The sequence below is a fragment of the Agelaius phoeniceus genome, chromosome Z (genome assembly GCF_051311805.1).
Source record: "Agelaius phoeniceus isolate bAgePho1 chromosome Z, bAgePho1.hap1, whole genome shotgun sequence".
NCBI classification, from domain to species: domain Eukaryota; kingdom Metazoa; phylum Chordata; class Aves; order Passeriformes; family Icteridae; genus Agelaius; species Agelaius phoeniceus.
Window position 1 is genome coordinate 94,246,792 of NC_135303.1, and position 17,721 is coordinate 94,264,512.

The 17,721-nt window shown below is 44.7% G+C and overlaps 2 protein-coding genes across 3 annotated transcripts; both read left to right on the forward strand.

The window, feature by feature from the left end:
- Positions 1-5,121: 5,121 nt before the first annotated feature.
- Positions 5,122-9,169, forward strand: LOC129132602 (signal peptidase complex catalytic subunit SEC11C). Of its 2 annotated transcripts, none has more exons than XM_077171354.1 (6): positions 5,122-5,349; positions 6,039-6,148; positions 6,592-6,741; positions 7,878-7,997; positions 8,526-8,583; positions 8,987-9,169. In XM_077171354.1, exons 1-6 carry the CDS (start codon positions 5,137-5,139, stop codon positions 9,038-9,040), a joined length of 705 nt encoding a protein of 234 aa, XP_077027469.1. In that variant the 5' UTR covers positions 5,122-5,136; the 3' UTR covers positions 9,041-9,169. The 2 variants fall into 2 exon arrangements, with proteins under 2 accessions (XP_077027469.1, XP_054507906.1); XM_054651931.2 differs by having other exon boundaries at positions 5,198-5,353.
- Positions 9,170-13,044: 3,875 nt separating this feature from the next.
- LOC129133043 (gastrin-releasing peptide) lies at positions 13,045-17,700 on the forward strand. Its single transcript, XM_054652635.2, has 3 exons — positions 13,045-13,313; positions 13,746-13,996; positions 17,279-17,700. The coding sequence occupies exons 1-3, from the start codon at positions 13,172-13,174 to the stop codon at positions 17,330-17,332; spliced, it is 447 nt and encodes a 148-aa protein (XP_054508610.1). The 5' UTR covers positions 13,045-13,171; the 3' UTR covers positions 17,333-17,700.
- Positions 17,701-17,721: the final 21 nt, after the last annotated feature.

The window sequence follows — 17,721 nt, forward strand, 5'->3', positions numbered from 1 at the left end:
ACACTCACAGTCAGTGATGTCATAAATACTCCTCTTTTTTACCCTTTTCCTGTGAGGATTGAGTAATGGATTAAACTTCATAAAACCTCTCTGAGAGTTAGGAAAGGGATCATGTAGACTCCACCATTTTGCAGCCACTCTTGTGGTTGGAAACAAAGGTACTGAACAGTACAACCTCAAATTGCAACAGAAACTAAGGCCATATATCTCCTCCTGTTGTGTGCCTTCCCATTCCATCCCTTCTGCTCTCCAAGGAGGCAGGGAGTGCAACGAGACCTCTGCCCAAATATCCAGCTGCAAACTGCCTAACCAGGACTGCACCAACGCTTGGCTCCACCTGCCAACACAGCCACAATAAAACTGTTTTTCACCTGCTACTATTGGTTAACAGGTCACCTCAGGGCATGTGGGCAGTGACTACCACATGCATCTGCCTCCCTTGTCCCTGGGGTGCCTGGGTATGACACAGGGGTGCTGTGGCCTCCCTGCACGGTGCCCCCAGATACTTCCCTCGGGAGCTTTGAGCCCTGGCCTGCTTGCCTGGAGCTACAGCCAGAGCTAAACCCAGCCCTGTGATTCTCTACACTTGTCTGGTGTTTGTATTTCTGAAGGGCATTTACAGATGCACAACTTGACCTGCCAAAGGCCCAAATGTTCTCAGTTCTTAACCTCTGTCTACCTGTGGGGAATTCAGTTTGGCAAGCCTATTTACTTTTAAAAGGATTTTTATACAACTGCGACCTTTTCATTCTGTTAATATTACCTTTCTCAGTACACTTAGCGTACACACATAGCTGCCGGGCCAATAACAGCACACAGAAGAACCTATTTAAGTTTAAAACCTTTCTCAAATATTAGGGCAGTTCCGTAGTCAATTATTTGTATTTGAATTTCAGCTTATTACTCAAAGGTTATCTGCCTGGGCTATGTGAAGGGTGACTAGGAGCAGTGGGGAATGGACTGACAAGAGAAACGAGTACAGAACTGGTCACCCATGGATGGCACAAGCATGCCTGACCTACATCCCCGGGCTCTGTGTACAGAGCAGATTCTGCAGCCAGGAGTGGATGTGGACGCAGGAGCACGGAAGAAGGAGTTACTTCCCGGCTCATCCCTGGGCACTTCCTCACTTTGGGAAAAGAAATTTGATTTGCTCCTCAACAGTGGCCATACAAAACCTGGTTTTGATGTTATTTCTTTCCTAGTTGGCAAAAAAGAGCTTTCCTCACTGAGGACCAAAAGGCCCATTTGAGGGCATCGCAGCAAGGCCCGCCACTGGGGATGACCCAGATTCACCTGGAAAATTAACTGGAGGCACTGCAGCTCTCTTCTCTGAGCCCCAGGATTCTATTTTGAAGGAAAAAATGTATTTGAAACAGTAATGTGACTATTAGCCAAATAAGCTGAGCACAGTACCCTTCTCAGCTATGTCCCCTTATATGATTTGGCGAAAGACTTTATGCAGTTCATTTCTTTTCTGCTCTCAAATTGTGCTACTTTGTATTCAATGGCTCTAATGTGCTGGTGGGGATATGGATGCAGTGCATTACCAGCACTGCTCTCCCCGGGTCAGTCCAGCACTTGCTAGCAGCGCCATACCTCTGCGGGCCAGACCAATATTGCAGGTCAAGCACAACAATATTTCCTGATTTAGTGATTGTTTCTGATTTTTTTTTCCCTCTTCCATGGGAGAAGGGGAAGAAAAAGAGAACATTATTAGCTAAATTCAACTGAGTGTTCAAATAGCTGGATCCTTCCCTCCCCTTACCCTTTTTCCCGAGCAAAATAAATTGTTTTCACAAATAAACTATTCCCTGAAACAAATCCACTCAGCTGAAATCCAATCAGCTCTGCAGACACCGGGTCACAGAGCAGGCTCAAAATGTTGACTCATACCCTTAGAAAGTGACACTGGGGTTGCAAACTGTGCCTGTGAGTGGTTCTTGCCAGCTCCCAAGGCACATGACAAGGCTCAGGAGAGGAGTGACACAAGACAAAAGCCACACATGCTCCCAGGCAGCGGCTTCCAAAGTGGGGGTATGCATCCATGGGCATGCAGGAAGCAAACAGTCTTTCTACTCTTACAAAACTGCAATGAAACACAAATATTAAAAGTATCCAGAAGAGGGGAGAGCTCTGTGCCCATAACCAGCCCCCTGGAAAACAAAGAGCTGTCATTCAATATTATATATACAGGTAGTACTAATGCCTGGCTGTGTGCAAAGGTCTGGCAAATCCGCCAGAATGTCAAGTGCTACATTTTCTGTGTACTAAAAATCTAGCATGATTTTCTAGCTGCAGAGCTCCAGAAGATCTACTGTACAAATATTGAAGTCAAACATCCACTGCAGGGAAAGATTTCAAAATACATGAAAGCTTTAATAATCGAAATCATGCAGTTGGTAAAATAACAAAGCCACCAAGAGAGCTGTGGGTGATTCCCAGCAACTCTGGAAAAGGAAGAAAAGCAACTTCCTAGTACGTTTCTCTTGCCTCACCACAAACAGTGGAGGAGTCCAAGTGTTTTCTGAGCTATCAAACACCAAGCACAACCAAACCAACCGGCAAAGGAACTGCAGTGTCAGAATTAAGTGTGGGCTCATGCCTCAGACAAAAGAAAGTCCCCTCTATGTGAGCAAAAACATGAGCAGCTTTGATCCTCCAGGTCCCAACACAAAGCTGCCTTCTCACTTTTCTAAATTCTCCATACATTAACTCTGCTTCTTTCCTCTGCTTGTTACAGAACTAGATTTTACCACCTCAATTTCCACTTTTAATCCTCTCCATCAGGAATGACTGCCAGGAATTGTTCCAACACTGCACTTTGTCACTTATGTTCTCTCAGCTGCTGCCATCTCCCTTTGCTGAGTGCCTTGTCTTTTGCCTCCAAAAATTATATCCCTGCTTCCCAATAGGCAAGAACATTTTTCTGCCTGTTTGATGAATAAAGCCCTACCCAAAAATAACACTCAGATTATTCTTCTATGACAGCCATTTCTCTTTGTTCTGTGAGTGGCAGTATTTCAACTCTAGTCTAGGATGAAAATTCATCCATTTATATTCAGCCATTCCTTGTGTGACCAGGTAATAGAAAAGTCTCAAATGTTTACTGTAAAGTGCAAATATATAATTAAATACAAAGTAAGGATTAATTCTATTGTACTTAAGGAGGAATTTGGGTGTGATACACAGCGTTTTGGAACAAAAGCTGGTTCCTTGTGAGTTTTTTTCATATTGATGCAGATATGGTACCCAGCATTAATATAATGAATTAATAGCTAAAGTGGAATGTACAGCTATAGCCACAAGAAATGACAGAGATTTCCTTCCGATAGCAAAGCAAATTTAACAAAGAAGTTTTTGTCAAATGGTTTTAGATTGCTATGAGTTAGTGGTCTGAACCCTAGTGTAAATTAATGGTATGTTCAATGAGGTTTTTAGACACTGAGGTTTGTTAGTCTCCCCTATGTTGATTGTACAGCCTGTATCAATTTTGCCCCAATCACCTTTTTTAATCTCTGTTTTCTTGGGGTTTTTTACAAAAATAAAGGCAAGCAGATTTGTACACAAAGGTAAAAAACTCTATTAAAAAAATCCATCCAAATAGTACGGTATGAAAAACCTACTCAGGGAATTGCAGAAAACCTTTTGCTGGGCAAGAGTCAATATAACATTTCAGTGGGCAGATCTCACTTGTACAGAAGATATAACTTGTTACACACCTTTTTAGTTCAACTCTTAATTGCACAAAGAAAATTCAGAATCTTTTCACCACCTTTGAGTCTGCTCTTGTATATTTTCCTTCTCTCTTAGTAATTACTTCTAAATATTGTATCTGCTCAAAGGGGACAGTAGCAGATGCTTTTCTCTGAGTATGTAAAGGATAGCAGAGAACTAACCTGAAACAACGTAATCTTAGAGGAACTCTTGTAAGTAAAAGAATACTGGTGTCACTGGAAGATAATTAGATGAGGGGAAGGATCTTATCTAGACCATGCCTACCTGGTGTCCTTGGAGCTTTCTTTCCAATTTGCCATTTCTGTTCATTCCTGAGAGCATCACACCTTCCCCTGCCGTCTAGTGTCAGTTCTGCCTCTCTTAGTCAGTCCTAGTCCGTTTCATGCAACTGTTTACCAACATTACAGTCTTGATGTATTTCTAGCAAATTACAAAAACACTGCTCTGGTCAGAGCAGGTTTGTTTCCATTTATCTTAGTAGCATTTCCATGTGTTCTCTGTTCACCCATTCTCAGTCTTCAGGGGCTAATTTTAAACTTGGTGAATGCCTGACTCGGTTTGGTCCATTTAATTCCCAGGAAATCAGGCTCTGGGCTGTGATTTTTATCTGTGTGGCTGCTTACTGCTTCAGGCTCATGCAACCATTCAGTGACGAACTGGAAACGGGTGTGAAGTCTGTCTGTGCTGCTGAGGGTCTGACCCACTATCCGGCACACCGAGCGGCCCCGGCCCATCGCTGCGGGCCGCCAGGCCTGCGGAGGGCACTGAGGGGCTGCCGCACACGGCTGCGGCTTTTCCGGGCCTCTGTGCCCTTTGACCGGGGCCGCGTCGCGGTGCCTGAGCAAACGCTGAGGTCACCGCTAGCTGCTGCCATGAAATGACTCCGCTCACAGCTGCCGAGGAGGACGCTGCCGTGCCGCTCGCTCCCTCCGCACCTCTCCGCCGCCAAGGCCCTCACGGCCCCTCACAACCCCTCGCGGCCCCTCACGGCCCCTCAGGACCCCTCACGGCCCTCACGGAGTTCCCGCGCTCTGCATAGCGACCCCTGGCGCACAGCGCCCCCTGGCGGACGGCGCCGCCCGCCCCTCACGGCGCTCGCCCCCCCACGGAGCGCGCGCGCCCCCCAGCGCCCCCCCACCTCCCCTTCCCGCCAATCAGCTGCGCCCACGCCGCGGCGGCACCGGGATGCCCGCGGCGGTCGCCTGACCCAAGGCTCTCCAAGACTCTCCGCGCCCGGGAGAGCGACGCAGCCGTCCCGATGCTTCTAGGGCGGGTGGGGCTCTTCCCGCCGAGCCGAGGGGTCTGAGCCTTCACCGACGGTCCCTCGGTACAGCCAGCTGCTCAGGCACCTCCAGGGGCGACAAGCAAGGGGCCTCTCCCTCAAGACCTTTCGCCGCGATGCGTCTGGGAGTTATGGTTCACCTGGCTGCGGAGGCCCCCTGTGCGTCAGCAGGGCGGGAGAGGAAGCAGACTACAGATCCCAGAGAGCAGCGCGGGTGCCGCTGCCGTCGCCGGCGCTGCGCGGGGCGCGGGCAGTGCGGGCCCGGAGCGCGGGAGCCGCGGCGGGGCCGCCATGGATCTGTTCGGGGACCTGCGGCGCATGAACAAGCGGCAGGTACCGGGCCCTCAGCCCGCACCGGGAGCGGCCCATCGCAAACGCCAGCTGGCAGGGTCCTCCCACCGCTGTCCCCCTGTGCTGCCGAGGAAAGGAACAGAAAATGAAGGAGTGTGGTTAAAGCGCCTCCGCTGCTGAAAGGGCTGGCGGAGCAGCAGCATTTGGGGGCAGAAAGTCAAATCTGTGATTTTCTAGAGAAGAAATTTTAGTATGACAGTTGCAGGGAATGATCTTTTGTCGTCCCTCGTCCCCTCCAGCTGCTCTTTTTAAACAAAAGTCGCTCTCAGAAGGGCGGCCTCTGCCTTTGCCCGGTGTCCCACGCAGTGTCCCTCTGGGGCAGTTCCGAGCTCGGCAGGGAGGGAGGGAGGCAGGGCCGTGGGACCCAGCCAGCTCTGAGCGTTTGCCTGGTCGCTTCCCCAGCTTTATAAGCCTTTCTCAGAGTGCTTGCGTCTGTTACTGACACACAGGAGGGGATTAAACCAAGACTAAGGCACACAGGAGATTCCATCTTTATGCTGCAGCTTGGGGTGGATTCTGACATGGCAACCTGTGCTACCAGACTTGTGTTGGAATAGGATTCTAGCATAAAAGCCTAGAATTTGTGGTGTGCTTGAGTTAAAGTTCTATGTTTTGCTTCTAAATACAACACAGGACCTTTAAAACCCAATTTTCTTGTTTCACACAGCTATATTACCAAGTCTTAAATTTTTCTATGATTGTGTCTTCTGCCCTCATGATCTGGAAAGGGCTGATCGTGGTGACTGGCAGTGAGAGCCCCATTGTTGTGGTGCTCAGGTGAGTCAATGGAAAGGCTTTCTGCTTCAAGTCCAGGTATTGTTGTGCCTTTTGTCTCCTCCCCCTTCCCCTTGGATACAGTTGGAATTTGAAATGTCACCTATGTAAAGAAGGACTCAAACACTCACTTTCTTCTAGCTGTGTTTGGGCTCTGGCAAAAGTCACACTGTCCGTAGCCATGGCCCAGTTCCCACTGAGGTTTGTAGGAGCAGTAAATGTGTGAGACCTTTTAAAATCCAAGGTCCTTCACTCAGTGGGTAAATCCCTGCACATTGCTTTCTGGGATTTGGGTTCTGTTAAAGGTCTGAGCAGTGTTACTGAGTGGGTGAGGCTGCAGATCTCTGTTAAAATTGTGGGTTTATCTGTAAGAATTAAATGTTCTTTGATTTCATGATGCTTCTTTCATTTATGCCAACAAACTCTCTCTTTCTTGTTGTTTGTAGTGGCAGCATGGAGCCAGCTTTTCACAGGGGAGACCTGCTGTTCCTAACAAATTTCCATGATGACCCAATCAGAGCTGGTGAAATAGTTGTTTTTAAAGTTGAAGGCAGAGACATTCCAATAGTTCACAGAGTTATCAAAGTACATGAAAAGTAATGCAACTTGGTATTTTTTTGTTTGTAAAGCTCCTTTCCTTCCCCATGGCCTTCAGTGTCAGTTTAGTTGTGATTTAGTGTGTGAGGAAGGCACATGAGGATCAGCAGTGAGGGAAACCTCAGCTGTAGGATGTGATCCACTTCTGTCCCCAGTTCTGTGTCACACTTTGTGAGGGTCAGAGACCTTTCCCTCAGGGCTGGAGCAGGTGGAGCTGTGCCCAGGAGGAATCTTGGCAGCAGGAATGTGCGTGGCAGCAGAATCTGCTGCTGTGCTGCTGCTTGTGCAGTTGGGATTTTGGTTGGAAGAGCAGATTTTTCATGGAAGGTGGAGATTCACAATCAGGGTGCAGCCTGACGGTGTGTGAGCTTCACTAACGGAAGTTTTCCAAATTTGATTCAGGATAAAAGGAGACTCTTGTTATTCTTGTGTCCCTTGGCCACACTGCCCATGACAGTTCCGGCTGAAAAGCAGCAGGGAGAGGGCTTGGTGTGGCCGTGATTGCAGATGCCTACCCTGCTAAACAATTCCTAACAAAGCACAGCTCTGCTGCTAGCTCTGCACAGGGAAAAGCCAAGCTGCAGGTGGCAAGCCCTGATGTGTTTGCTCCATGAACTGAAGGTGTTTATTCCTTGAGTAACATCTGTTCTTCCATGCTTTTTTAAAATTTCCAAGAACTGCCTCTGTTTCATTTTTTTTATTACCTAATTTGTCTTTATGAGAAGTCCTCATTTCTTGATATTAGTACTTAAGCAAAATTCATTTGAACACTGTAAACTTAAGAACTTTATTTGAATTAGTGTTCTGTCGAAGATGCTGATAAACACACAGGGTTTTGCTGAGGAAGTGTAGTGCCTGGATAGACAATGCCCCTTTCATGTCCATTGTGTAATTGCTTACATCAGTTGACAATCTAGGAGTGTTGTAAAAAATGTTTCTTGCTAATATCTGTTGATAGATAAAGTCAGTAAAGTCTGTAATGTTAATGATCTAATGGTGGTTGTTCAATAAGCAGGGCTGAAAGCAAACATTGTTATCTAATCTTGTGGCACTTTTCATCCTCATTTGCTTTGTAGATGCTAATTGAGATTTTTAGATTAAGTGCTATTTAGTTTATCACCTCATTGCCTTCTAGAGGAAATGGGAACATCAAATTTCTCACTAAAGGGGATAATAATGAAGTTGATGATAGAGGCTTGTACAAAGAAGGTCAGAACTGGTTAGAGAAGAAAGATGTTGTTGGAAGAGCAAGAGGGTAAGTAAAACAAAATGTACTTTGTAATTAAAGAGAAAAATTAGCTCTTAAATTGGTTCTGCTGTTGATACAAACCAGATCTGATGTGTTTTTTTAAATTTCTTAGATAGAATTGTAATTTAAAAGAAAACCTGGAAAACTTGCTTCCTATAGTCCTCAGACCGATGTGGAGTGTGGGCAGAAAAAAGGGGCATTTAACAAATAGTTCACCTGAAAATACAATATTAACCAGCTTCTCCTTGTGATTGCTGGGCACTTCTAGAAAATTGTTTTGGAATTCCAGAGGAATTTTATGGAAGGCTTGGGCTTTTTACTTTGTCTCCTCCTCCTTCAGTTGAGTTGAAGTCTCTTCAGATTTTCTCAGATAAATTCATTAGTTTTCCTTAATCAAAATTTACTTCCTATTCAGATCCGTATTAGGCATAAATTATGGGATTGCACTGAAATATTCCAGACTGAGTAGCATTAAAATACTTCCATGTAATGTTTGAGGGTTAATTTTGCATTCACCTGTTTTATCAATTACAGGTTTTTGCCCTATGTAGGAATGGTAACTATAATAATGAATGACTACCCAAAATTTAAGGTATGTATACTGACATTTTGAATACTTGAATTGCTAAAATAACAAGCACACACAACAAGAACCTTGCCTCTAAGCATACATGTTAAAAGATTTGTGTCTGTGGTTGGGTACCTAACTCAGGATGAGCTGGGTTTCCTTGCTTACTGTTGGGCAGTAGAATTTGTTGTTTGTAAGGAGTTGAAAACATGTCATTTATTAGAATGTTATTAGTTAAGTGTATGCAGTTGTGATGCCTGGTTATGATGAATTTGATCACTTTAAAATCTTCCTGCAATTTGGTAGGACCAGAGCTCTGTAATTGTGCAAAGTGTGATGTCTAAGAGGGCACCTTTTGAACAATTTGTGCTTTCAGAGCTCGGTGGAGAGGAATTGTAACGAGTCTGTGTTCTGTGTTTCTTTGCAGTATGCTCTCCTGGCAGTGATGGGAGCATATGTACTGCTCAAGAGGGAATCCTAAACACAGGAACAAAGGGAAATTCACAGGGGGGAAAGAACTAATATATTTCAGATGGTTTCATTTCTGTATACAGTTACAAAACTGTGCGAGCTTTTGTCTTGTCTAAATAAATGACAACTAATGAGTGAAGCTATTGGCTGCTGGCTAATTAAAAATGATGTATTTACCACCTTCTGCAGACTGCTCTCAGCTAGCCTGGCACTGGTTTAGAGGGCTGTCGTGCTGGAGCAGCCAGGGGCTCTCCTGCCATGCCACAGTGGGTTTGACTGACTGGTGCTGCATCTGAACCCACTTTTGCCCTCCTGTTTGTCTTGGGGGTTATTTTTAATCTATCAGTGCCCTCTTTTCTCCATATTACATTCTGTTTGGATCAGTGCTTGTAAGGACACAGAATCTCTGAGCAGGTAGGAAGTTCTCGGAGTTTAGTCAGACTTATGCCTAAGTTGGCTGATTGTGGCTGCCAAAAACAGCCAGGAAGGGGAGTTCCACTCTGACTTGGTACTGAGCAGTGGGGACTGAGAGCTTTTTCCTTGCATTTGAAACTTGCTCCTTCACAGGGTAAGGAAAAAAGCCCAGGTGGCCTGGTTTTTAGAGGCCTGGTTTTTAGGGACTGTGTGTGTTGCTGGCGCTCAGGCTGTTGACAATCTGCCTTTTGTGTTCCAGCTCTTAAACTAACCTAACAAAAAGGTTTTCTGGGGCTGTAATAACACTTGTAAATTACTGAATGAATAGCACAGTAGTACACTTCAGGGGTATTGCCAGGATGGGGAAACCAGAACTCTTATGCCAGTTTGGAGAATGTATTATTCTCTCCTATCATATAACACCTGAATAGTGTTAAACGTAAAATTGATTTTTCATTTAAAAACTTACCTGATAACTGTCTTTTATGAAATTTGGTATTTTTCTCTTATCTTCAAATATCAGTGTTGCACCTTCAACAAAGCAAACTTGTTTTCCTTGCTGGCTTTGTTTTTGTAGCTTTGATAAGGAACAGCATGATGCTTTTTTCCTCTGGAGTTCTGTTTCTTCTGTAATCCCTTACCTCTGCAAAAATACTCTATTATACAATAATGACACCTTTTCTGTTGTAACAGCTCATGCTCAGCAGACAACTGCTGAATTTCTCAAAGTAATATTACTTCTTTTGTGTCCTACTAAGCAGTTTTCATGTCCAACTGTATTATAAAAATTACTTATTTTGTGTCAAATTATATAGAAATAAAATTGAGTATAATAAATGGCATGGCAGAATAATGTTGGGATCCTTAATGCAGTCTTCCTGGAAGTGTATCATCCCAGTTAAGAAAAAATAATGTGTTTTTTGGAGACAGTGTATGTGGAATAAGATTTTTTTCTTTCTCTTGGTGTTGCTGAAATCCAGATTTATGCTGTCCACCTACCCCAATGCAAGCACAGTCAGCTCTGACTTGGAGTGTGCAGTTGGACATTTTGCAGCTGGCCAACGTGACAGTGAGATCTAGTCACAGAAGTGGCTCAGAGCCGTGCCAGGGGGGATCACAGTGAGTGTCAGGAAGCATTTCCATTCTGAGAGGGTGCTCAGACCTGGAGCAGCTTCCCTTGGGAGAGGATGGATGCCCCAGGCTCAGCTTTCCAGGAGCCCTTGGACAATGCCCTTGAGTTTCAGGGCAGCCTGGAAGGGCTCAGGCTGTTGGGCTGGATGGTCCCTGTAAGCTGCTCTGGTCCACAGGCATGTCCATAAACGCTTCCCATTTGAATTCTCCAATTATTGAACCCCTCCACTGCAAAAACCACAAACGCAAACTTGTGGCTGCCACAGCAGCCTGGCACAAGTTCAGTGTGCAGTGAGCAATCACTGGGCTTTAGCTTCAACTGTCCAGGGCTTCCCAAAGTGCAGCACAAACAGTGTCTACTATCTTACACCGGGCCTTATTAAATAAATGTTATTATTTCATATTATTCAGCCTCTGTGAAGTTGCGGAGCTCTTTTCTGAGAAATGTCTTTGGTTCTTCAGGGAGCTGTTGCTGCACTGAGTCGATGTTGAGGTTATTTGCAGAACACCTGCCCTGAGTGCAGGTTGGAAATGCTGGAGATTAGTCTATTCAGCATCTTCAACATTTACAGAGTATTCCTCAGTGATCATGCCTGTTATTGCGTTGGAGGCAGGCTCCCACCAGTGTTTGTTCTGTGCATACATCCTGGCTGCGTGTAACGCCAGCATCCCTACAAAGAAAATGATGAAAGGCACGCCATTCCCTTTTTATAGCCAGCAAATATGCGTTGCTGATAGAACAATTATGCTTGTCTAAAATGTAAAGGAAGTGGATTAAAGTGTTATCATGGTAATAGCATTTAAAAACCATGAATGTTTTCCTGCCATGAAGAAGCACAGCAACATTTTGCTTTGCCATGGGATATATGAAAAGGGGAAGGGTATTTTAAAACAGAGAGCTGTTCCTTGATATTTAAACACAAATTGATGTTATCAGGCTTCTTTTTAAAGAGGAAGATTGTCTTGAGTGAATTGAGTCACTCACAGTTCGTAACATCCTTTGGTTGTACCTGGTTCCTTTTCTGTTGTGGGGGGTCCAGAATAATATTTCTCTATATAATCAAGTTACTATTTTCCTTAGAAGGGTAATCAGTTAAAAATTAGAATAAATCCTTATGAACAAGTAAATAAATAATAAAGGCAATAATAATAATAATAATAGTACATATACAGCATATGAGCAAGGTTTATTTGTTTGCATGGTACTTTCAGTACAAGAGATTTGGGACTGAGTAAGAATTCATGTTTGGTTGGTTTTGGCTTTGTTTTCTGAAAATGGACAATTTCCTGAATTTTTCAATTTCCTGCCTTGATTGCTCCAAACAATTAGAAGTTTCTCTGGATGGCAATATTTTATTTGATCAGCTGTCACTCAGCACAGAGCACATGTCAGTAGCTGTACTGCAGGCTGCACAGTGCAACTTGAGGCGTAAGAATACTGTTGTGAATTAAGCAGGAATGCATAATTAATAACCAAAAGAAAAGAGTGAATCACATTAATCAGTAAAAGAAGACTAAACAAACTGTGACTAAACAAGGGGACAATTTGGCTCAATACAGCAGGATACAGGATTTACTTCAAAAGGAATTGTACAAGAGTTTGCCTGGAAATTATGTTAATTCACATCCGTGTGAGTTTCTAGTAGGGGTAGTTCAGTTCCAGTCATGTGGGGCTAGCTGGAGGAGCTGGCAAGTTCCTTACAGTCAGCTCTGCTCTGTGTATCCCAGTTCCTGCCATAGTTCTCTAAGACAGCAAAATCATCACATTACACGTGGCTTCATCCTGTCCCTGCTGTTCTCCTGGGTGACAAACGGCACATCAGGGCTTCATAAACATCCCATCGTTGCTCACCCACCTTCACTCCAGTGAAACCACTTTAAGTGTTCCACTTCAGGGCCTTTCCAGGGATGTACTTGTCTCTATCTTTTCCCTGCACTGCCTCTTCAGGCTGGAATTCTTTTCATCTATTTACTACAAAGCTGGCCAGTTCCAGGTGACTCAAGGGCTTCAAAGTTTACAGGTTCCCTTGTGCAGGGAAAGCAGAAAGTCCTGTAAATGCGCATCCACTTTACTGTCACTTGTGACAGAAGATTTAGGTGAGACTGGAAATTAAGACAAGCTCTTTGCACCAGACTTTGTACCAGGAGGCCCTTTGCCCCAGGTGCAGCCGGACCGAAGCGCGCCCGGCGCGGTCCCGCAGGGTGGCGGTGACGTCGCCGCCTGCCGCTCCCGGGTCCCCTCCACGGCTGTCGCCGCTCTCCGAGGAGCTCCGGTGCCCCGAGGTGCCCGGGCCGCCCTCAGCGCCGCCCCCCGGCGAACGGAGCGGGGAGCGCGGACTGGCGGGACGCGCCCGTGTTGCGAAGGGAGGCGGGAGCGAGAGCGGCCCCCTCGCGCCGCCCCGCCCGGGCCGGCACCGCCTCGCTCCCCCCGCGGGGCGGGAGCGGCCCCGTGAGGAGGTGCCAGGCGCGGGGCTGCGCTCGCCCGCGCGGGCCGGCTCCGGATAAATGGGGGGCGGCTCGGGCGGCGCCTCGGAGCCCTGGCGGAGCCGGAGCGGAGCGCGGCTCGGGCGGCACCGGCAGCACCGAGCGGGGCAGGATGCGCGGCGGGCGGCCCGCGGCGCTGCCGCTGCTGGCGCTGCTGGCGCTGCTGACGGCGCAGGGCGGAGCGGCGCCCCTGCAGCCCGGCGGGACCCCCGCACTCACCAAGATCTACCCCCGCGGCAGCCACTGGGCTGTGGGTAAGTGCGGTTTAACTCCTGCAAAGGCACTGGAACGCGCGGTTCCCGCGTCCCGTGCTGAGGCAGGGTAAGTCTAAAACCTCGCCTACTCCGTGCGCTTTTATTCCAGCAAATCTTACCAAGAGCCTCTCTCTATCTCCAGACAAAGCGCTTGGTAATCGCTGCCCCTTTCTCAGCCACGTTTTCTCTGACCACGTCACTTGTACAAGAGACAGAAGAAATTAATAGTACTGTATGACACTGACAAAATCTTCACTCCCAATAGTGCTACAACTTGACATTATCTACCCCCTTCCCTTCCCTTCCCTTCCCTTCCCTTCCCTTCCCTTCCCTTCCCTTCCCTCAGTCAGTAGCAGTCCCACTGATGTTTGAACAATCAAAGAAGTTTTACCCGTTTTGGTTAATTTTGTGCTACTTTAATTGTTGTTACAGGACATTTAATGGGGAAAAAAAGCACTGGAGATTTTCCTTATGGTTTTGAAGAAGAAAACAAGACACCATTTTCAGCATTACCTGAAAATATCAAGCAGCTGGAAGAGTATCTGCAGTGGGAAGAAATCTCAAAATATTTGCTAAGGCTGCTGGAAAGCAATGAAAATAAAAGTGGTCACTTTTCAAAAGGAGGGCTCCCGTGGTATACCAGGAACACCTGGGAGACAGATGACAATAGCAGTTGGAAGCATGTAAGTAAGATAAAGCCTGTAAAGATGCTCCATGTGTTCAGTTTTTGGTTTACAGAATCGTATCAGCTTCCTCTAACTGGTGGATTGTTCCAAAAAGCAGCAGAAGAAACACATCTCATATATTAGACATTCAGTACAGTAAGACTCTTCTCTTGATTGCAGATTGTCACTCACCGATTGTATTTTTGGTGACTTCATTTGCTAGTGGGCATAAACACAGCATGCATTCAGCAGATTTTAGTGCCTGGGCTCCCTTCAAGCTGCTTGGTTGGGCCATCCTTTTCTTTTCTTTTCTTTTCTTTTCTTTTCTTTTCTTTTCTTTTCTTTTCTTTTCTTTTCTTTTCTTTTCTTTTCTTTTCTTTTCTTTTCTTTTCTTTTCTTTTCTTTTCTTTTCTTTTCTTTTCTTTTCTTTTCTTTTCTTTTCTTTTCTTTTCTTTTCTTTTCATCACATCAGCAGCACATACTGCCCAGCAAAGCCAAGCTGGTGTGAAAAACAAGTGTGAGGGCAGGAGGAACCACATCACACTGACCGCCCCCCACTCAGGATGTTCTCCCTTGAGCTAAGTAAAGCCACAGGGCTGCAGAATTTTTTCTGGTCCCAGCTTTGTCCCTGTTTCCTTTGCCTTTTCTCCAGCCCATGGGGCTGGCTATTGCTGTGGTCATTCCTGGGTTTGCTAAAGGAGTCTGGGGTTACTGATAAGGTGCCCCCTCCTCATCCCTCAAGCTAATGTTCTTCCTAGTGCTGTTGCACAAGACAACAAGGTTTTGGAACAGATTAATCCCTATTATTTTGCGAAATCCTATAAAATACACTGGGAAGGATAACAGTGAGGTTTTACAGAAAGTAGTTGGGGTCTAATGTAAATCACAGGATCTACAAGAAAAACAAAAATTACCACCTCAGACACAGTCATGGTGATAAAGCTTCAGAATTCTTTTGGGTGACAATGAAATAGAATAAAAAGATTAATACATCCTCTTAAAGACATCAGTGGGAAGAATTTTTCCTTCCCGTATTCTACTGCAATATGATGTCATTAATATTCCTGGGCTAACTTCAGCCTTGTTTCCCTCCTGAAATCCTGGTGCAATCAAATCAGTGAATACTTAGGCTTTTATTTGAATGTGGGCAAAAATTCACCCTTTAAATTAAGCTATGATTTAAGTCTCTCACACAGTCATATGAATGCTGCCCATAGGTTTCTTTTTGGCTGTAGCTTTGTGATAGTGATGCATCATAGTAACTGATTATTAATACTATCTAAAAGAGAAACTACTTATTCCATCTTCAGTTCTGCAGTGTGCAGCTTTGTAATCAAATTAAATGAACAAATTCCATTATTTAATGTAAAGAGGGAAATGTCCTGACTTCTAAAAGTATCTGTCAATAAATCCTGCTTAGGAGGGCTGGAAGTTGCCTCCGGTAAGTTGAATCATACCCATATGTGTGTACTTTCACCATAAATTAACATCCGCATTTCTGTGGTCAGACATCGGACATCCTTATGGAGTAATGAGGTTATTGCCTTAAGCATCCAGATTTCTGCAAGGATTATTAAAAAACAGCTCATGTTTTTCCTGTGACTAAGATAGAGGACAACTTGCAGAACCTCATTTGGCCATAGAACCTTTGATGCCCATCATTCAACAGTTTCTTTGTCTCCACCCTGAAGTAAAATCTAATGAAAGGACCTGTAGCTGTACTTTCATGCTGTTGGACACGAACATCTGATGATACACAGCCTAGACAGGATATGATGTCCTGTTTCCCCCTTGGCTTCAAGAAAGCACCTGAAATTTAAGGTATTTCTGAGATCTTCCTTTTAGATGAAGAAAACATGAAGATCAAAAGGAATATACTTTACTCTTTTGAGGGCCGTGATAGTTTCCTAAACATTTAAATAATGAAAATTATTTTTCATTTTAAAGTTATTTTGAACAAAAGAGGCCTTATTTATAAAGGTGGAACTCTGATATAGGGAATGGGACATTCCCTGTAGTGTGCATAGTGGTACAAATGCATAACTGGCCTTTGGGGGTTGATTGTGTAGATTTGTCAGGCTGTGAGGGGTTTCATGTGCACAGACTTTGGTTAGATAACACCTTGGGGTAAGGTTCTGCTGTACCGCAGCTGTGGAAGGTGTCCACGCACAGGAGAGGATTACCAGGTTACAGGAAGCTGAGAATGATGGCACAGCGTGTCCAGAAAATTTGTCCTTGGCATGAAATACTTTTCCAGGCATATTTCATGTGAGTTTGGAACAGAAACTTTTTCTAGGAGGAACCAGACAGCAGATTTGCAGCAGGTTACTGTTCCCTGTGCAGTGGTCTGTTGGACTGAGACGCTAAATGTGACCAAAAGTAAAAATAATGAGCCCTGCTGCCAGCTTCTGGAATGGCTGTCCCAGGAGCACATGCCCACCGAGGGCTGCAATTCCCCTGCACTGACCATGAGAGATGCCAGCCACGAGGAGCCTGCCCTGCCTGCAGCCCTGTGCTCCACCTGCTGCACACGGAAGCACTGCCTGTGCTGGGAACAAACTGACTCCAAGAACTTGGCTTCATGGATGCTTTCAAATTTAGCTGATTTAATTTAAAACTTGAATTTTAAATTTAAGATCAGGAAGGCCCAAAGCTAGAAATAAACACAGATGAGTACCTCAGGTAACTCAACTCAGGGTCTCTCTTATTAGCCCAAATCATCCAGTGCATCACCACTGATGCTCACACTGGGCTCCACATTTCTTAAGAATAAAAGAATTCTTTCTAAAGCACTCACTCAGAGGAGGGAAATAGCTGTAACACACAAATAGTCAAAAAATGGAAGAGGTGAGCCAAATACTTCTTGGGGTTTGGCTTAGGGTGGTGCACCTGTGTTATTTTCAGTAAATACCTTGCCTGCTCTTTATTCTGTGAAAAAATTACAGTTTATGTAGTTAAAAGGGAGGCAAATCTCTCCTGCAAGTTGGACTAAGTGCAAAAGTAAGTTGGAAAATAAACTTTAAATTGTTTCTATTAGTTGGCTTTTTCACACTAATGAGACAGGATATAAATGAGATGGCACACGGAATTATCTGGGAGAATGACTTTCCTCCTACTTTGGCAGTTGGTTATTACACTAACCAAGACAAATGGGGTCTGTTTCAGAAAGATTATTAGGAATATGTTTGTTATGTGACAGAGCAGTTATCTATTAGGTTTATTAACTTATAGAAGGTTTATTATCTTAGTGAATTACTTTTTCCAGGACTGGTCTATAAATAATATTTTTCTTTCTTTTAGATGATGGACTATCTGCTTCAAGTTGTGAATATGAAAGAGAGCACTCCAAGCTGAAAGAAGATCGCTAAATCATGAAGAAATTGAATACTTTCTGTAAGAGACTATATTTCACAAGCACTTGATTGTATCAGATAATCAACACGGTCACTTTTCTGTACACAAGAATTCCTTTGTGTAAAGTACTTAAATACACAGATTCTTGTATGGTTCAGCAAGGACTAAATCCTCTACTTCATTTTCAAGGTTGCATTTTCTCATTTGAATGGCTTTGATATATATACATATATAATTGTCACGGGAGGGTCTTCCAATTAATTATATGACTTACCTATCGAATAATTTCATCTCTTAGTTTGAAACTACATGACATTGCAACATTCGCAATAAATAGTACCAAGAAAAAGGCGGATTTTATGCTTTTATTTGAGCAGCGAAATTCACTG